General features: G+C 42.5%; 1 protein-coding gene across 2 annotated transcripts in view; it reads right to left on the bottom strand.

Moving 5' to 3' along the window:
- Window positions 1-2,500: 2,500 nt before the first annotated feature.
- C8B (complement C8 beta chain) overlaps window positions 2,501-21,731 on the bottom strand; it is a 54,568-nt gene continuing 35,337 nt past the window's right edge. Inside the window, exons 8-12 of one of the 2 annotated variants that reach the window (XM_054980744.1) lie at window positions 14,179-14,307; window positions 11,327-11,490; window positions 8,011-8,163; window positions 6,041-6,080; window positions 2,501-3,113 (exon numbers count right to left, since the gene is read on the bottom strand). In XM_054980744.1, coding sequence (XP_054836719.1) covers window positions 2,962-3,113; window positions 6,041-6,080; window positions 8,011-8,163; window positions 11,327-11,490; window positions 14,179-14,307 — 638 coding nt within the window. In that variant the 3' untranslated portion in view covers window positions 2,501-2,961. Of the gene's footprint in view, window positions 3,114-6,040; window positions 6,110-8,009; window positions 8,164-11,326; window positions 11,491-14,178; window positions 14,308-21,731 lie in introns of both variants that reach the window. The other variant, XM_054980742.1, reaches the window with a different exon arrangement.

Genomic DNA, 21,731 nt, shown 5'->3' with positions numbered 1-21,731 from the left:
TGGTGGCGGGAAGGGTCATTCGCCTAGGTGGTGATGACCTTGGTCTGCAATGCTTCCGCATCATGGTGGCGGGAAGATTGAGACCCACTAGGTGAGGGGCTAGGCCTACAGCCAACAGAGCCCTAGAGAAAGCTGTTGGGAAGGACTGAGCAGCTATTTGCCACGCCCCTGCATAAAGGCTACATTTGGTGACCTCTACAGAGGTGATGGGAGGGTGGGGCATAAGGCCAAAACGGCCCTTTAAAAGGCTTTGGGAGCAGGAAGGGTATTTATTTGCCCTTTCCTGGCATTAAGGCCGACCTCTACAGAGGTGTTGGTGTTCATCTATTGGTGAAGGGCAACACAATATTCTGTGGTAACTGATGGCAAGGGTGGTGGTTGGCACTATGCCAACTGTGGGGTGCAAGGGCCTAAGCAGAGGCTTGGCCCTAGCTGTGGCAGGTTAGATTTGGGTAGACAGAGTGGGCCGGTGAACACCCGGTGGCACCTCCCCATTGGTGGGGGATACGGGTCTGTCAGGAATTGGCTGGCCAGGTGAGAGGGCAGACTGCCTGTGGGACCCCCTGTACAAATCCTTCCCTCAGGCTCCATGGTTTGGGGTGCTTGGAGCTTTAAGGGGGGAACCATTCGACTGGCTGGCTTGGTTACAGCCATTTGCATGGATGGCTCGCAATTGGGGCAGGGGTGAGTCGCCCAGACAGGTTGGGGAGGAGGTCCGGGTGATCCCTTGGTCCTGACCTGTACTGTTAGTGATGCCGTTGCCATTATTAAGTTTAATGTTGGTCAATAAATGGCCCAAATTTATACCTAAGCCTTGTGTCTGTCTCTTCATTCCAAATTTGGGGGGGGGGGCAAAAAAATCAACCATGAGCTTTCTTTTATTTAGAAGAGAATTTTTCCTTAGAAGATAGAATTGTGAGCTATACAGTAATCCATATGTCTAATTCTCAATGTGGTCCCATCAGTGAGATTGGAGACATGGAAAACAAGACAGACCTTTCTGCAAACCTGAGAAAAGCCCCAGCTTTTCAGAAAAATCTAAAATCTCTTTTTAAAAAATTGGGGAGGTTAATAATCCCCCCAATAATAGAAGCAGCACCAGTAGCTTCAAGAAACAAATGGCTATGGCTAGGAAACCACAGTGGCTCTGGCTACAAAACCATAACTGTACTGCCTTCCTTCAAGTCTTACTTTCTTTTATTAAAAGGCAGGGGAAGAGGGCAGGCCATGATGTTACAACCTAATTTTACAAGGATCCTCTGTGAAATGTATACCAGCAGAAAATTTAACTTTTATTGCTAGTGTCATGTCACAGTACATCTTTTTTGGAAGTTCCAGGTATTACACAGATTTTTTTCTCTGAAAATGACACTGATTCATTTCCTGGCTCTCATTTTACATTTCAAATTAATGCTGGAATAACGACATAAATGCAGAAAGACAGCCAGGCCTTTCTTTGACTAGTTGCTCTGTTAACAGGTGAACTGACCGGAAGAAAGCAAAGGGTACCATGCTGATTGACAGGTCCATAACATTCTTAGAGTGACCAGAAAAAAAGACAACGGGACTCTTTGTGATCATTTTGGAAAAGAGGGAACTTGAGGAAATACCTGCACAACAACCAAGCTGCACTTGCCAAAATACCATACACAACTATAAAAAATACACGACAGTAACCGCATTCTCTTTTGCATCAGTTAACTCCAAACATCACTCCTAATATAACAAACTTCTTTCCATTTTACAATATAATTGTTAGTGTTTATTTGCACTCATTGTAAATATCTGTCCAAGAACATTATGAATTTAATTAATTTTATTGCATTCCTACATCAAGTTCTGAATGTCTTTCATCTGCAGAGTAATCTATAAAGGGAAATCATTCAATGAAGAAGCATACCATATTACACAGCTTTAAAATTATTGAGTGTCACTGGGGTATTTGAGAGTATTTCAGAATTCAGTTCTTCTTCAAGGCAATATCTTAATTGGTTAAACAATTTACATTTGATGCAATAAATGGGAGTTTGGGTATATCACCACTACGTTGGAGGCAGGTTTCATACTAAATGAGGCTGCTACAGCTGAGAATTTAGCTTTTTTCGTCTATCTCAGCAGAGTGAGATAGTAACTCACTTTAGTAACTTTGAGAAAATGTATGTTTTAGGCATCAACAGAAATATACAGCTCAGGAAAGTCATACAGTAGCCAAATTATATACAATATTTTAAAATTAACTATATGAAGTGTCCATTTTATACTGTTAGAATTGCAGATCATCTTTTACTAGAAGACAGAATGCAAAATACTATCAGTGACAGATATTTGCTGCATTTTCTGAATTCATGTCGACTGATTATAGTTGCCATTAGATGTACACTTTATCCAGTGGCTCATGCTGACTCACATATAAACACAAAGCTCTGACACATATCAGCTTCCTCATTTAATTCAATGGACAATTCTGCTCATATAATCTAATGCAACAGCTGACCATCCATTGAACTCAGTTGGAAAACCCTGTGTTTAGAGACTCCATACATACAAAGCATGTCATAGAACTTTCTGAATCAGGCCACATTCATGTAAAAAGTCTTTTTCTTTTTGTCAGCAAGTTGAAGCGGACATGGCAACCCCACAGGGGTTTCAAGACAAGAGGCTTGAGGTGGTTTGCCGTTACTTGCCTCTGTGTAGCAAGTTAGCAACCCTAGACTTCTTTGGTGGTTTCCCATCCAAGTACTAACTCAGGGCTGACCTTGTTCAGCTTCTGAGATCTGATGACATACAGCTAGCCTGGGCTATCCAAGCCAGGGCAAACAATCTATAGATCAACGAAATATCATAGGTGAATTGGTTTTAGAATGTGTATAAAGATCCACGATCTGTATAATGTTATGATGCTATTATATAATATTATGATGATGTCCATTTGCTTCTTTTCCAAACAAACTGTTTTGTCTGTTAACAATTAACAGTTTCAGCATTTAGACCTGAGCAAGGCTTGCCACCATTTTGTGCACTAGGATTGTTACATTCCCGACTTCTTCTCCGCTGTCCTCTAGAACACACTGACCAGTTGGACCAACAACTCCAGTTCCCATCTACAGCAACATCTAGGATGGCAACATAAAAATCAATAGTGTTATTAATTAGTAGTAAATTGATAATAGTATTAAAATTAATTATTATTCAATAAAAATTAATGGTAGTATTGAAAAATCTTTATAGGTAACAATGAGCCAAGCTCAATCCTGCTTTATACGATTCTGTTCTACTAACCCTGTTATAGCATTCTTTTAGATGTTCTTACACACAAGTCATACCTTCTTAGGCTCTTTAATGGTTACTCTGCAGGTACCCGAAGTTGAAGAGGTATGTTTCACAGCCAGGAAGACAGATTATTATAACTAATTTGACTTAAAACTGATGCATGTAACTTTTGATTGGGTAGTAGGGTCACCAGGTCCCCCTACCTGAAAAGCAAGGGTGAGGGGTGCCAATCATCTTCTCCCAGCGAGCACAAGCAGGCCAGACCATGCTGCATACAGTCCTAATGACATAACTTCCAGTTTAAACAAGAAGCTATGGCATCTCAGCAGGCCCAAAACATAGTGTTTTTGCCACATTTTTGGGCTTATTCTTAGAGAATTGGCCCCACTGAGATGCTGTAGCTTCCAGTTGAAACCGGAAGTGGTGTCATTGGGCCTCTGGAGCCTGTGTGCAGTGTGCTCTGCTCTGCCTCTGCTCACCTTTCTCTCCCCCCAGCCAAGTGAGCAGCAACGAGGGGCAAAGGCTGGGGACATGGAGCCCCCGTCATGGTGGGGGAAGTGGCAGCCCTAGAGGGCAGCTATGTTGGCTTGCAGTAGAACAGCAAACATGTTTCAGAATGTGACTACTTGATCCCTCATTTCCCAGCTGTGCTTTGAAGGACTGGTCCAGCTTTGATAGCTCTGGACAATATTACCTCCAATGCCCACTCCCTTGTGCACATGCACACACTTTCCCTTCCTGGATGAGGCAGCAGAGTGTTAATCCATGCTCCTTCAAGCCCCATTGGTGCCAGCAAGGATAAGGGAAGTGCAAAAGAGCTGTGTGTTACTGCTTCCCCAGGTACTTTTAACAGGAAATGAGAAATCACACATCATCTCCCAGAGAAGATGGACAGGTGGAATAACCACAGCCTGATGCTACATGGCAGTAAGTGAGAACTGGTGTCAATAGGCCAGCAGCTACCCAGCAATGCCAATCCCTGATGCCGTTATTCCCCTACATTAAAATCAAGTAAAGAAATGTACTGCATAGTGACTTCATTTTTTCAACTCAAAAATAGTAATGCAAATAGATTTTTAATCAGAGGAAGGGATAGATAAAGATTTTGATTTAGATGATGTTGGATTAGAATGTCTCTGTAATTATCAAGGCTTTCTCTGCAAAATGGCATTGCATCATACTTTGGTGTCTGTAATTTTGTCCTATCATTTTTGTACTGTTAAAGCATCTTTGACCATTGGATTTTTAGACTCAAATAACAATTTAAATAAATTTATTATTTAACTGGATAGGTCATAATAAATGTGAAACTGAAAATAAGCCTCCGTTTCCAATTGCCTTACACAGGAAAGGCAAGTCTTAACTGAAATGTGAATTAATGACTATAAAACAGAGGGCAGCGTTCAACAGCAATATTTGAAATATATATATTCATCAATATATGATGAATTCTGCTGGGATCCTGAGGACTAATCTTATTTATTGTCAATGGAAGTGGATAATCTTAGCCAAGAGGTTCTATTTATAGATTATATAGTAACAGGAAAGTCTGTGAATATCACAGGAGGAATAATAAAAAAGGGAATTAATGTCAGGGATGAAGTAAAAAGAGAAATATGGAATTTTAAAATGAGATATACAGTGTACTGACATCTTTGCAAAGGAAGTCCAAAATGAAATTCTTGAGGATGCATGCAAGTATAGGGTAGAGATAGGGAAGTATCTGTAAAATAGTCTAGACTAGTACAGACTAATGAAGCCCTAAAACATTTCCGTAACATAAAATTTTTGTTATGCTAAAATCAGTGTATTGGTTGTTACAGTATTTTCTTTCAGTGCAAAGGACATCGATTAAGAGGATTTTCATCCATTCTTCCCTTCCACTACAGACACCCATCTTTGTTCGGCACTTGGGGGAGGGGGGGCTGAATCCCAGGGCTGGCATTTAAGTACGAGTAAAGGGTACAGCTGGGAAAGGGAGACAGGGAAGTCACACAGAATGACCAGAGATACAATTCTATGGATATATAATTTTCCAATTAACCAAGTGAAGGATTTTATTTTTTTAAAAAAAAATTAAAATATTTATATGCCCACCTTTTTCTTGACCAACCCAGGAGGACCCAAGACTTCTCTTCATGGCTTATCTATTAGGATGAGATTAGTTCCTTTTGTTCCTCCCAAATAATGTTTGTAAGAATATAATTGTCCCAATAAGAGGCTGGCATTTCATCTGAAGTTGGAACTTTATTATAATACAGCAGTTTCCATTCTTCAGAAGGCTCCTCTAAAATACCACCTGAATGATAAGCTCATCCTAAGCAAGCTTACTTGAGAGCGCACCCCATTGAACTTGACAGAAGTTACAAAATAAATATGCATAAGATCAGCTTCTCAATCCCAAGAAGATATTTTGACAACAGGGAGGTCAAACAGATTAGGCATGCACATTCTGGGAGGGGTTAGGATGTGTGTAGCAAATACTGAAGTGTAACAGAGCAAGTAAGAGGATAACGTGACTTCCCCCAAGGGCACTTTCTAGAACTAGATTTGTTTTGACAACAGTTTTTAGATGAAGAAGGGAAGAAGAGTGGATGGAAATTGAAACATTAACAATGCAATCCTTTGCAGCGTTACTCCAGTTTAAACCAGTTGATTTCAATGGGCTTAAAATGGACTAAATTTGGTTAGGATTGCACCATAAGTGGTTTTTCTTGTGGTTCTGTTTGCTCATTGAAAAAAAGAGGAACTTTTTGCTAATCTCTCTTACCTGTCCTTTGTGTCAGCTCACAGGCAATGCCTCGATGTCCCAGGGGACAGACACATTCACAGCGAGTCCCTGGAAAACACAGTAGACAGAGAGATCTGTACTTGAACCCATTCTAACATGCATAAACCCACAGTTAAGGGATGTCTGAAAAGATTTCTGTCTTCTGGCAAAAACTAAAATATCATAATGCAGGGAAGGGAAGGAATTAAGTCCAGCACTGTCTTGGTCAACACCCCTCCCCCATTTCCAAAGGGGTGGCTGTCATAAAATAGGAATGCAGATATTATATCTATGCTATGGAATGTTAACTGGGAGTGCCCCTTATCTTATGTATATTACATAAGGCTAAATAGCTAGAGAGCATCCTCCCCACAAGACAAACAGTAAGGATGATACGCAGTTTCTCTTCCCTGCTGTTTCGTTCCCAGTATTCCTGTTCTAATGTCATTCCTCTCCTGTGCAAATCAAACCTTTCTACAATTGATGTGCTATTTTTGTTTCCTCGCACTATCCTTTTCTGTGGACAATATATATTTTTCAACTTTATTTCGGCAGGATTTGAGTCCAGTGGCACCTTAGAGACCAACAAGATTTTCAGGATGTGAACTTTCAAGAGTTACAACTCCCTTCTTCAGAAACAGAAGGGAGCTGTGACTCTCAAAAGCTTACGCTCTGAAAATCTTGTTGGTCTCTAAAGTGCCACTGGACTCAAATCCTCCTGTTCTACCACAGACCAACTTGACTACCCACCTAAAACTACCAATATTATTTGTGCGCCTACAGGGACCAAGTCTGGTCTGCAAGCTTTTCATGCAGTCAGTTTAGCACATCTCTGACATAAAACAGGCATTTTTTCATAACATGAGTGGTCTATATCATGCTCAACCCCTGCAAACTGCACTAGCTTCAGCAGAAGAAGTGACTTAAAAAAATTATTAGAAATGCAAGGTTGTGGAGGGATCCTAAACCTCTGTCCTGAGGCACCATCTATCATATATGAAACAGCACAACGCAGCCAATGTTAGTCCCATTTGGAGTGTGCCAGAGGCATAATACAGGACGCATCAAGATTCATTGTGCCAAAAGCAGCCACAGGATATGTACAAAGGAATTTGGGATACTTCTTCACAGAGGTTGCTTCAGATTCCTTGCATGTTTATCCTCCAAGAGAAACTCTCAGGGTAACCAGAATTTCACCACAGCATCAATTTTATTATCACCCCCTGCCCAATGTATCTTCATTAAGAAGGGATAGAACAAAGCCCATTGCTTTACATGCACTAGGCTCAGTCTCTGCATCTCCATCTTAAATAGGTATCAGGCAGCAGGGTAAGGAAAAAGTCTCTACCTGAGACCTTAGAGAGCTGCTACTAGTCAGACCAGATAACACTGGGCTTGATAGATCAATGGTCTGTATCAAGCAGCCTTGGAGGCTGCACATTTTCCCACCTACAAACAATTCTTTCCCCCTGCGCATTTAAGCCAGTGTCACCTTCAAAGTCTAAACAGCTCAAAATGGTAACAAGAGAAATTACCCAGCATAGAATCTCTGGCAATAGTAATGATAACAATCTTGAGTAGCTGCAGATGGTATTTCATCTTCTAAGAACTGGGAGAAACTAATTAATGGCCAGACAGCTAGTCATCTTGCTAAGCTTAGCAAAGTTATTTCCGAAAGAGATTTTGAACAGATAGCCATTTTGTATTTTATGCATAATTGAGTTGAGAACGCCATCTTAAATGTAAATGATGAAGATTAGATTCTACTTGCTAAAGAAGTGTAGTGCCTTATCTTGCTGCACTACCCATGAAACAATAGTGACATTTGAATGGTGATAACATCTTATTATATTTTATTTATAATATTTAATGGAAAGACTCAGAGAAACTACTGAAGAGATCCACACAGAACTTCACACCACCTTCATTCACAGATACAGGACAAGAAAAACTAGAAGTCAGATCTCACCTTTCAAAATGGGGGTCCCATTGCCCTGGCATGGAGCACAACGACAGGTACTGATTTCCTTTTGGAACTCCTCTAAGGCACTCCTCATATTTTGCTTCAGTGTATTTGCATTTGCAAAGCTGGTTGCAGTCACTAATTCATAAAGAGGCTCCACCTACAGGAGGGAAGAGAGGAGCAAAATGTATGGTAATAAGCTCTATGTGAAATAGAAACATTCTCACTTAAGGTAGTTCAGGCTACATCTTCAATTTTTATCCTGAGCAGCAGAGGCAGGTTTCTCTGCTACTACTTGGATGCTTCAGTGCAGCCTTTGAAGTGTGGGAAGCTGATCTCCCTCTCCCCCTCCCCCTCCCAAAATATTGTACAGTATGGCATAGATTTCAAGCAACTGCTTTTCTTTAACTTCTTTGTTGGTATTGCTGCCTATGAACAGTTTCCTCTTGTCTGTATCTCCTACAAAGGCAGTGAGTTAGGAAAAGGTGAACTTTGGTACTCTGAAACCCCTACCCCCAAATCCTGCACAATGAATTCTGAAAGACCTGAGAAATAAATTAGAACTGAAATAAGAATTGAATGAAGGCCAAAGTGGGGTAGGATGAAAGAGGGGTAGTGCAGCAAATTATAGTTGAGCAGATTAATGATAAAGGGAAACATCTCTAAGACAATAGTGATTAAAACAACTTCTATAATTTGTGGCTAGATTAAGAACAGGTTCCTACATTGCTCAGTGGTGGACATGAGCAGTCTACATTTAAATCCAAACTTGTATGAGCTGTCAGCTTCTATTTCATGAAAAGAATAATCATGATCAACCGCTTGGCATATCATTAGAACCAAATCTCTGGGTAATAATCACTGAGATGGAGAAGTCACCATACAGTAACTGCTGCTGGCATGTGGTGAGAGTTTCTGTAAAATACAATTCACTAGTTCCTGGGATGTTTGAATCATGGGTGAATCATGAATGGTGAGCTACATGATTGCAACTTGGTGGTGCAAGGTCAAAAAGCCATGTTAAAAACAGCAACATTGGTGTCATTGCCTCATTTGTTTGCTTAAATCAATACTGAACCCAAAATTATGAAGCCCTTGGGACTCAAGCAGGCAATTTCCTAGTTCACTCACTTTCTGTCTCCAAGAAAGAAAGTTCTGACCAAGTCACACATGTTGGGACAGCTATTCCTAATTAAACAAAACAACTCTTGCTGAATGTTAAATATTCAGTTATACAAATTATTGTAAATGATGTCACTTTCTAAAAGTTTTCTGTCTTTCTCCTCTTAGACTAGGAATAATCCAAACAGAGTCATCTTGCACTTAACCATAATTGCCTCTGCCTGCTTTCTTAGGGCCAAGCTACAAGTGATGAATGACACTTGAACGGCAAGTGTATTTCTCCCTGTTCACTTGCCCTCCACTCAATCCACTTGCCGTTCAAGTGTCATTCGTCACTTGTAACTTGGCCCTTAGACTGCATTTACATCGAACAAGTGTATCCTCTTGGTGGCCACCAAATGTAGTAACAATATATCCTAGGGGCTGCAACTTATTTACAGAACATAAATTATTAGAGAGAGAGAGAGCTCATTTATAGTAGTCATATACCAAGTACTATCACATACGTTTCTAGTCCTGACAGTTTACAGTTCTTTGAGTTTTCCGTAATGTTTAGATAACATATTTGTATAGTATGTTTATACAACTCAGTAAAATTTCACTTTCACTCCCTCGTTCAAGATCTAAAGTGGTTTTCTTTCTTAAATATGCCAGCGAATACCTTTTATTTTATAGAAAGTCATCAATAAAAATCATAGGTATTTTACCATGGCATTTAGAGCAAGAATCCAAAGTGAGTGGTTTTTTTGTGTATTTAAAATTAAAAGATGCAACTTTTCATCTATTCTTTCATAATAAATGCCATGGACCCTTTTCGCACCTTGCTCCTGATCTTTTCTGAAGTGAAATCTCATTTATTTGGTCAGTGTCGATGTATTATACACTCCACCTCTGTGTTGGATTTCTCTCTTAAGTTAATAGTCTGCACAGCCTCTTCCCTCTCCCTTGGAAAAAGAGTTCTGATTTTAAGAAAGATCCTCTGAAAATGCTTACCTTATTTGTTTTGCACAGGTTTAACACAGGTTTGCATGGGAGTCAAACCTGGCATATTCTGGCACTGAGAAAAAAAAGTTGTGATAAACCAGCATCCCTTCTCCCACAACTGTAGTATATACAAGTTCTGGCTAAAGCCATCTTGTTCTGAGAGATTAAGGCAGTATCATCCTGGCCACTAAAGCTAGAATCTCCTGTAAAGTCTTGTGGGATCTCCTCACGGCCCTGGTAATCCGTTTTGCATTTTTTGCTCTGAGTGTTCCTGATTACATGTGGCCATTAGATTGCATGTGTCTAGTAAGGTCGCCAGCTCCTGCTTGGTTAATTTCTGGAGATATGGAAGTGGGGGAGCCTAGAGAGGGCAGGGTTTGGAGCGATGAGGAACCTCGGCAGGATATAGTGCCTTCCAAAGCAGGCATTTTCCCCAGGGGAACTGATCTCTGAGATCTCTGTCCTTTGGAGTTGTAATTCTGGGAGATCTCTAGGCTCCACCCTACTGAATAGATAGAATGTAGGCGCTGATTGGAGAGATGCTCCTCAGGAGGTCCAAAACATGGTGAGAGAATTGGGGTGTATGAGTCAAAGGGGGAAGGAAAGGAGATGAGGAGGAAAGCAGGGGAGAGAACACAAACAGATCAACCATTGTCCAGGGGGTGGATCTAGGGTGGGTGGAGAAAAGGCAAATGTAAACATTTGCATGGGAGTCAAACCTGGCATATTCTGGCACTGAGAAAAAAAAGTTGTGATAAACCAGCATCCATTAAACTTGGGCAAACCTCACCATAGGGTTGAGGTCACCACTGAAGATAATGAATGCTGTGCACAAATCAGAAAATCATACGACACAGTATAGGGCCAAACAGGGGGCAAATAGCCCATGCATAAAAAGTCATGGTCAGATATTTAACTGTAAGCAGGATGAAATTTTGAATTAGAAATTCAGAAACTGATTTCTTATCTTAGTATCCAACCCTCCTCAAATATTTTTTTTAAAGCAAATGTAAAATTTAATATATCAGGTTCGCTAACTTTCATTCAGCTAATCATGGATTCTTCCTTCTTGCTTCCATCAATTCTTTACAAGCTCAACAGAAAAATTTAAAAGTCATGTCCCGAAAGTGTATCAGTTTACATAGACTTTGTACTGCATGCAAAATACTCTTCCGTTTGCTAATATAACTGTGCATGGTACTATTTCTTTAAGTAACCTTCATCCGCATGATTTCAGGGTTGTACTGAACAGCATCCCCCCATTCTTGCATCAGTTCTGGTGTCGGCAGGTCCTTGTAAGCAAGGGCTGTAATATATTCACTTGCACCTCCACGAACAAGGGCTATGAAGTCCTCCACAAATTTCTTCTCAGACTTGCTATCTATAGTGAGATTATCAAGACATTTGTTCAAAGACTGATTCATACACAGGTACATCATCTGTTGATTTGTGTGAGGGAATGGGACACAATAAATTCAAAGGCCCTTGACAAGGTGGTTCTGAACAAACCTAAGATTCATGGCGGGGGTGGGGGGGAGGACATTTCCTTTCATGAGTTAGTAATTGCTAAAAAGAGGAAGGAGAGGGTGGGAATAAAAGGATATTTTTCACAGTGGAGAGAGGTGAGCAAGGGATCTATGGTAGGACTGGTGGCATTTAATATATTCATTAATTACCTGAAACTGAAGATGAAAAATTCAGTAGTACCAAATCATTCAGGATAATGGCATTGTCAGGAATTCCAAAAGAACCTCTCCAAATTGGGTGAATGAGCATCAAAATAGTGAAAATCAATATAAGCAGGAGCTAAATTATGCACATTGGGGTAAAAAAAATCCTAATTGCATGTATATGCTGATGTGCTGGCAATGGCAGACCAAGAATAAGACCTTAATGTTGTGGTAGATAGCTCTCTGAAAATGTTGACTCAGTATACAGTGGTGATAAAAAAGGAAAACTCCATACTAGCATACTAGGGATCATCAGGAAAGGGAATGAGAATGAAACTGCTGCTATAATATTGCTTTATACAAGTCCCTAGTGCACCTCATTTGAAATGCTGTGTACAGGTCTGGCTATAGCATTTTAAAATGGATGTTGAAGAGCTAGGGAGGAAATGCAGAAAAGTAGCTTCAAAATGATCCCATAGTTCATCCATTTGCTGAAGCAAGGCTAAAGGTGGTTAACACATCTGAGGCAAGCCGAAAGCACCAGAGGCTTTCTTGTTTAGAAAGAAACTATAACTGAGGGGTGACATAACAAGGACTATACAATTTGCATAGTGTAAAGAAAGTGGATGGAGAGAAATTTTTGTTTCCCATAATTCTAGAGCTCTGGGTCACTTTATGAAACTGACTGGCAGTACATTCAAGAAAGACAAAAGAGGGTACTATTTCACACAACAGGTAAAGTGCACACTTCCTTGTGGAACTCAGCACTATGAGATGTGGTGATGGCCATGAGCTTAGCCAGATTTAAAAGGGGGTTGGACAAGTTTATGGAGGGTAGACCTGTTGTTGGCTATTAGCCACGACAGATGAATGGAGTTTCTGGGTTCAGCGGCTGAATGCCTGTGATTGCCAGATGCTGAGTGCAGCCAGTAGGTGAGGGTTGTACTTGGCAGGCTCGGCTTGTGACCTACCCTGCAGAATCTGATCGACCACTGCTGGAAAGAGGATAATGAACAAGATAGACCGTTGTTCTTATCTTTCATGGCTAATCTCATGTTCAAATACCAGGCAGGATTTTGATGTCCATTCACATAATTTCAAATGACATGCTTTACACTGGAGTTACTCAGGTTACACATTTAGCTAAAGGTAATTAGGAACTGGCTTAAAAGCCATCGGTGGGTGGGTATGTGACTGCATTGGCTAGCAATACCTCCTCGGGCTATTAAAAGTTATTGGACATCATATTAATACATAGGAGAAACAGCCCTTAGTGCCTCAGTAATAAATTCAGAATAGCACGTAAATAAATTATGGCTAATAATACTATCGATTTTTTATAATATTAGGCATTATACAGATCATGTAGAAATTGGGAGGCCCTGTTTGAAAAGCAAAAGTAGCCTTTTGATAGCGTTATTTTTGGAGCTGTTTTCTAAGAAAGTTGTATACTTATATACTAATAAACAATATGATGAAATGATGGTTATATGATGAAATATTCGGGGGAAATAAATCAGCCCACAGCTACAAAAAACCTATCCATTCCCTCTTGATGTTTCCTGAATGGCAATAGAAAATAGTTAACTGTATATGTTTTCCTGTATTTACTATTCTGGTTCATGTAATTCTTGAAGTATTTTCATTCCTAGGCCTCTTTCTTTAATTGACATTGTAAAACACATGTAAGATCCCTGCAGTCCAGAATACTAAATTATTCTCACACATTAACAACTATCAGATGTTAACATATATAGTACAATTGAGATTTACATCTCAAGAATGAAAGTGTTTCTGCTTGCTACAAACCCTGGTAACAATGACAGGTAGGGTTACCAGAAATGGCCTGGCAACTTGTGGGAGATGGGGAGGTGAGGACTTACAGAGAGAGAGAGAGAGAGTGTGTGTGAGAGAGAGAGAGAGAGAGAGAATCTCTGGCCCAATGACATCACTTCTACCATGACCTGGAAGTGTCGTTATCATACTGAGGTTAATACAGTTTGGAGTGAATACAAGAGCATCACCAAGCATGATAACATCATTTCTTATTCACACCAGAAGTGACATAATTACAGCAATCGTCCCCCCTCCATCTCCCCAGGAATTTCTTCCTGCTGCCCAGGTGGGCAGTGATAGGCAATAACAGCAGGGGGCAGGAGGTATCCTGTTGCCAATGGGAAGCTGGCAACCCCAGTTCATGGTTATTTTATACCTGAATTAGGAGAGTTTGCATTCCAAGAAGTGCCATGGAACACAAATATTGTACTGTTACACTTTATATATTTAAAATCACTTTAATATTTGCCTTTAAAGCAAGTATTTTTATCAATGAACTTAAGCCCAAAAAAATTGTTAAATGCTAAGATTTTTTTCACACAGAATGGTAGTTGTATGCTTACCTCCAATTTCTTTTAAAATGGCTTCACAGCCTCCAAATGATACTCCTACTGCTACATAAACACCTTTAATATTTCCACCAATTTTTACTCCCTTCTGTGTACAAGTCTTGACGTCATCTAAAGAGTAACCTTAAAATCAGAGCAAAATATGTATTAGGAGAAAAACAGGATTTGGATCTGATGTTTTCTGCTCACATGAAAAAAATGGTGCCAATTAGCCTTGGCTTTACCTCCTTCTGTCCTCTAATTTTCAGGGGTGGGGGCTACAAATAGGACAAAAACCAGAGATCCTACCTGTATGTATGCAATTGCTTTCCACTTGTTCAGGAACACCATGAGTAAGTTATTCTCTCCCTCAACCCCAAGTAATTCTTCTGTGAAGTTTTAAGAACCAATGACTTTCTTTGGAGTCATAAAATATTACTTACTTTATGGTAGACTGTATATGGCTTTTTGAAATATCACTGTTTTCTAATTTACAGATTGAGAGTTATATGGGATGTAGGTTAGCATGTATCAAGTTCTAATATTTTCTTATTCCTTCTTTTGTTCCTGTTCCACATTGTCAAGAGAAGAAACTTAACTTAATGACCATGGTCATAGGCAAGTAAAACCACTAAGCTTAAGAACAATTCTGAAACCAATACACTTATCAAATCTCGGCAATCATTGTGCTTATGTTCTTAAAAATAAATTCTACTTTTGCTTAAGCAAGAAATATCCCTTTTTTCCTCACAACTACCCTCATGTGCTGACTGTTTGGTCACACTACCATAGGGTTACCAGTCCCCTGGTGGGTGCGGGGAATCCCCCACTCCTAGCCTCTGCTCCTGCCCCACCACCTTGACCAGACAGGCAGGAGAAGGGAGGCATAGGGAATGGGCTGAGGAGCTTTGCAATACAGTCCTGTGTGCTCTGGAGCACTTCCTTGTCACTCCAGGAATGATGTCATTCCCAATGCAATGAGGAAGTGCGTGCATGTTCACAAGATAAGTACTTTCAATGTGTGCTTCCCACCCCACCCTGTCCCCCTGGTTTGGGCTTCACGGGACTTGGGAACTCTACGCTACCATGTATAACAAGCCTTCCTATATTTCCAGTTAAACCAAAGAGATCTAAGGTGAAAGCCTTTGGAGGCAGCAAAAGCCTTTTGAAGGAGTCAGGAAAGCAGTAACATATAGGCCACACAAACCAAAAACGGATGTTCTCAAGGTAAAAGCCTGGGTAAAGTAGAGAACACCCGAAGCTCTGTGTGAGGGGAAATAAGATTGTTGGTTGTGACTAGAGGTGGGCACGATCCAAAAAAAATTACCAATCAAGCTGATCGTGGATCCGTGCTGGCGATGAACCCAAATAATCGATCCACACTGATCAACTCCCGTTTCCGATCTGTGGATCAGATCGGGGAGGCCAAAGCGGAGGAGTGCCCCATTGTTCCCAGCTATGTGGGAAGGTGGGTGGTGGCGGCGACTGCCAGGCCCAGCGGGCATGGGGAGGTGGCGACGAGCAACCTCCCCTCAGGGAGGGGACGTTCACACACACACACACACACACTTAGAGCAGGGGGGGGAGTTTTTAACCCGGCGACGAGCTGCCTCCCCTCAGGGAGGGGACGTTCACACACACACACACACACACACACTTAGAGCAGAGGGGGGGGGAGTTTTTAACCCGGCGATGAGCCGCCTCCCCTCAGGGAGGGGACGTTCACACACACACACACACACACACACACACACACACACACACACACACACAGAGAGCAGGGGGGAAAGTTTTTAACCCGTCCGAGCCTCTCCAAATAGAGAGAGAGAGACACACCCCGTCAACATGTTTCAGCCAGCTTTTAAAAAAAAGCAGGGACAGAATCCTCCATGCCTCCCCACCCAATTTTAAAAGCAAGCAGCCAGTCTTCCAAAAGCATATTTTAAACACACACACAGAGCTGTGAATGAGGTTTTCCCACAAAATACAGTGTTTTAAAAGCAGGTTAAAAACAGAGAGTGACAGAAAAACGGCCATTCCTCCTACAAAGCCCTGTTTTTTTAAAAAGCAAAAAATGTTTGGAGTGCCCATGGCTACAGAACACCTCCTTCCCCCTCCCTCCCTCTTCTCCCAACTGGTGGTGAGTGTCTTGCTGCTCCGTGGTTGGAAGGAAGCCCTGCTGATCAAGGAAAGCTGGGCTTCCATTCGGGTTTCCAGGGTGACAGAAGGAGGGCAAACACAGCTCAGGCATTCCCCTGGCTCTGTTGCCCCGGGCATAGATTACTGGTGCCTGATTGTTTGCATCCCCGATCAGATCCCGATGGCCCAAATCAAGCCCCGATGAAGCCCCCCCCCCTCGAATGCTGGATCAGTTGCCGTGGATGGATGGCACCAATCCGCTGGGTCCCGATCGCGTGAACGCTATTATCGTGGGTATTTTTCTATCGTAATGCTGATTGTGCCCATCCCTAGTTTTGACCATAGCCATCCTGAGGTATAAGTTCAAGGTAAAAATACTGGTGAAAAACTCACACAGAAGCAGAGCATGCTGCAGAACCCACTGGAGGACCTATGAAGTGGAAATGAAAGCAGCAAAGAAACATTATTTCTCGGCAACCATTGTGTCCACTAGCTCATGACCATCCTAATTGTTTAAGATATCCAAAACATCTCCTAACCCCTAAATCTGAACCTTTACAGTCCCAAGAACAGACAATTAGCTGAGAGGTCTTTGCTAAGCTTTTTTTCTGATAAAATAGCACGAATATGTTCTGATCTAGATGCTAGCTACAATGCAAATAAGATGGAAGAAATGATTAATACAACATCTGGCTTACATTTGGACCTCCTTGAACGAATTCTGCTTGGTCAAAAAAGGCACCAATACGGCCCAGGGACTCCTGGAAATTGTAGGCAGGACTACTCCCACAGCTAACAGGCTTCTGAGGCCTTGCTAGGCCTTCCTGGCACAGCCAGATCATGACAACCCCCCCCCCCACACACACACACACACCAGACCAAATCATGGGGTCCAGCCATCTGGATCTCCATTGATGCGGTCTACAACCAGGGATCTGGACTGTGCTCTGTCAACCTTTAAATCAACATTAACATTTCACTTCAACAGGTGATAATAATTGAACCACATCAGATTACTCATCCTTACAGGCCCTCCTGGACAAGGTATCTGCAACCTTGTTCCCAGATCCTGCAATGTGCTCCACCCTGAAGTCAAAGTCCTGCATGGCCAGGCTCCACTGCAGGAAGTCAAAGTCCTGCATGGCCAGGCTCCACTGCAGGAGTTTTGGATTGGTTAATTTGGCAGTCTGAAGCCACTGTAGGAGAGAGTGATCTGTTTGAAGGAGGAAATGCCAACCCCATAAGTATGGCCTGAATTTCCCCAAGGCATAAACAATAGCATAACACTTTCTCAGGGATTCCCTAGCCAGCTTCCCGCTCAGTGAGCTTTTTACTCAGGAAAGCAACTGGATGTTGCTCCTGATCCAGCCCCTCCTGCGACAAAATGGCCCCCACCCCATAGTCAGAAGCATCAGTGGTGAGGACAAAGGGTTTGTCAAAGTCTGGAGCCCTCAAAACTGGTCCTGTCCCCAGAGAGTTCTTCAGACTGTCAAAGGCATGTTGGCATGCCTCTGTCCATTGCAGTTTCTCCGGCTTCTTCTTGCCAAGGAGATTCTCCTCTCGACTAGGTGGCTCTGCAATTGCAAAACATTCCATCTTCACAGGAGATGAGCCACCCATGGCTGAAAGAGCTCACAGAGTTCCCCAAATCCAGCAGCAAACCATTGAGAGGGAGCTAGAAGAGTTGCTGACAGCAGGAATCATCAGGCTTTCTGAAAGCACCTGGGCATCGCCGGTGGTGCTTGTAAGTAAACCGAATGCCGAGGTCCGGTTTTGTGTTGACTACTGGAAGCTAAACAAGATAACAAGGCCTGATCAATATCCAATGCCTTTCATCAATGACCTGCTTGACTAGTTGGCTCCAGCAAGGTACATCTCCACTTTGGACCTCACCTGAGGTTACTGGCAGCTGGAGCTTGATGAGCAGGCCAAGGAACAGTCTGCCTTTGTGACTCACAAAGGGCTGTATGGATTTAATGTACTTTCATTTGATATCAGAAATGCCCCAGCAACCTTCCAGAGGGCTATTAATAAACTTTTGAGAGGGCTGGAAGGGTTTGCTGTAGCCTATTTGGATGACGTGGCCGTGTTCTCTCAAACCTGGGAGCAGCATTTGGAGCATCTTCGCCAGGTGCTGGAGACAATCATGGAAGTTGGATTTACCTTAAAGGCAAAAAAAGTTCCAGATAGGTTTGAACCAAGTAACTTATTTGGGACACAAGGTAGGGGCAGGTACCATCTCTCCTGGGCAAGCCAAGGTTGAGGCTGTCCAGGATTGGCCAGTTCCCAAGACCAAGGCTCAAGTCCAGTCTTTCCTTGGGTTGGCTGGCTACTACCGTGGGCGACTTCCCACCTGCACTTGGGAAAACAGGTTGCTGCTGCTGGGACGGCTGTCTTTTTTCTTCTGGCTGCTTTCTGGAGCAGGGTGGGGACTTAGGATACTCCCTTTTATGCTAGTCCTGATGAATGCTGTACCTCTACCCTCTGTACCCTCCAGTCGCTCCGCCCACTGGCCTGCTTCTTGAAGGGTAGAAGGACTCTTGTCCACAAGCAGGCACCAAATGTGCTCAGGAAGAAGATTCAGGAACTGGTCAATGCACATCAGGGCCTCGACATCAGCCAGCAACTTGGCTTCTGCAACTTCCACCCACAAGCCATAGGCTTTTCCCAGTCTGTGTATTAACTGTGGGTAGGACTCTTTACCTTCAAGCCTGATCTCTCTAAAGCACTTTTGGGCCCCTTCCTTGGTGAATCCCATTCTCTCTCTCACTCTTTGCTTGAACAGCTTGTAATCTGTTCTCTCTTCGCCTTCCATCTGGCCAGACACTGAAGCCAGGACACCACTCAAGTGCGGTCTCAGCTTTTCCATGTACTGCTTTGGGGGGACCTTGTAGTCAATGCAGACTTGTTCAAAATTCTGCAGGAAGGCCTCGATGTCCTCTCCTTCCTTGTACAAGGGGTACTTCCGACGGTCCTCTTTCACCGGGGCATCTGGAGGAGGCAGACCCTTTGCGAGCTTAGCCATCTCAATCTCATGCCTCATCCTCTCTTTTTCCAGCTCTAAGCGAGCTTGGTTCTCTTCTTTCTCAAGCTTCATTTTCACTTTTTCCAGCTCTACGCAAGCTTCGTTCTCTTTCTCTTCTTTCTTCATTTTCTCTTTCTCATTCTCAAATTTCATTTTCTCTAGCTCAAGGTTTGCCTTCTTAAGTTGCAGCTGAAGACACAAGACCTCTTCACTTGGGGGCTCCATTGTTCTGGCTGTCTCTTCCTTCTCAGACATGGGCCCAGCAGCCCTTGTTTGGGTCTTACTTCTAGGAACAGGCGCATCCTCTGATTTTGTCTTCTCAGTTTGGAGGAGCATGCCTCACTATCCAGTTGACCTGCCAGCTAAAACATAAACAAAAACCCCTTTCACCACCTTTTATCAGACCTTTACTTGGTCTTGCAAGCACCTTCAGCAAATGTGGCTTCCTTAAGCCAAAAGCACAAAAAAAATGAGTTTTTTGGGGTCAAAGCCAAATGTCACTCTGCCTTACCAGGGTCCAAAATTAGTCCATCCCACCACTACAGCCACCATGTCATGCCTCAGGTAGGGTGAGCCACCTTACACTGCCACCACTCTGGGATTTAGGGTCCCTTGGGAAGGCCCAGAGTACTCTCCCAACCCTTCTGACCGCTGTAGCTTGGCCAATAAACAGGAGTGAGAACCCAGCAGAGTAACAACAAACAAAATAGTTTATTTACAAGGAGGTCAGTTAATATCAAACAAACAAGCAAACAAGAAGCAAGGTGCCTTAGCAACAATAGATGAGTGAAAGCAAAATAAACAAAAGGCCCTAGTGCAACTGAACTGTCTGCCAGGCCTGTCTTCTCACCCTACCTGGATGAGGGCATCTCTCCTTAGTGGAAACCTCCTCTGGCCTACTCCCTGGGAGAAAGAACATAGGCTTTTTTTCCTCCCATGCTTATATAGCACTAGCCCCCTGTGTTCTGATTGGCCAAAAAGGGTGCCAAAACGGTCAAGGGGCTTCTGGGAATTGTATGCAGGCCTACTCCCACTGCTAACAGGCTTCTGAGGCCTTACTAGGCCTTCCTGGCACAGCCAGATCATGACAGACTCCTATTGGTGCAAAATGCTATGGCTTGACTATTATCAGGAGTGAGCAGGAGCTCGAACATCACTCCCATCCTACAGTAACTGCATTGGCTACCTATCAGTTACTGTGCTCAGTTCAATGTATTGGTTATTACATGCAATGCTCTTCACGGCCTTGGTCCAGCATATCTACGGGACTGCCTCCCTCCGTATGTTCCTCCACAGCAGCTTCGCTCATCTGATCAGTGTCTCCTACAGGTGCCAGGCTGCACATGGGCGAACTCAACAGCAGGTAGCCCCTCCTATGTGGAACGGCCTGCCTGCGGAAGTCAGGAGTGCCCCCCCTCTCCTGGCTTTCCGCAAATAATGCAAAACAGAATTATTCAAAAAGGCTTTTTACTCAGATAGGAGGGCTGTATTGTAGGGATGAAGTCTCAAATGTTTCACTAATGAGTTAGGGACAATAGACTTCACCATGTTACCTTACATACTGTCAGATGCGCCCTGCTTATCTGCCATGTGTGCCTATTATACTCTGTATTGTATTCTGGGCCTCTGAGAATGTGTAAAGAAATATCTGTGTAGCTGTCTATCAGTGTTGGTGTGAATTGCTTATCTTGCAGGTGGCTACTTTCACTTTCTCGACTTGCATGGGAAAGTGTCCTTGAAGTGTTGGTCAGAGCCGTATCTCCCTGAGACATGAAATGAGCTCATCCTTGTCTTCCCCTCCCCTACCCCATCCAACCTTCTAGGCCCTGCACGCCTAAATTCTAACAGTCCTTATCCTCAGGTGGGAACCCTGCCCCATAACTAACACTGTTTTCCCCTATTACATCACTTCTGCCAATGCTGTAGTCTGAGTGCACTGATACTGATGGATCTCTGATAAAGAAACTTTAACTGGACTTTTGCAGTGTCTGCAGTGATGTATCTGGGGATCTAACTGGCAGAGCCTGACACATACTATCTGCTGCTTTAAATATGTACACCTATGCACTACCGTGCTTCATGTTGTCAAATGTTAGTCCTAGAATTGATTATGTTCTTTTTCAGCATTTCTTCTACTCTGTATTGGATCCTTACTAATGGTATGTCTTTGTAAACTTGTTTATATTTACCCTATGGCATTGTTTATGGAAATGTCCTTGACCCTGTATGGAAATGTACTTGATACTGATTGTACTAAACTCATACTGTGTAATCCGCCTTGAATCTCAGTGAGAAAGGTGGACTATAAATAAATAAATAAATAAGCAATGTTATTTATTTATTTCTGTTTCAGCATTTCTTCAATTCTGTATTGGATTCTTACTAATGCTATGTCTTTGTAAAA

Source organism: Eublepharis macularius, chromosome 5, assembly GCF_028583425.1.
Source record: "Eublepharis macularius isolate TG4126 chromosome 5, MPM_Emac_v1.0, whole genome shotgun sequence".
Taxonomy (NCBI): Eukaryota; Metazoa; Chordata; class Lepidosauria; order Squamata; family Eublepharidae; genus Eublepharis; species Eublepharis macularius.
The sequence above is the reverse complement of the archived record's forward strand: the minus strand, read 5'-3'. Positions and strand labels throughout refer to the sequence as shown.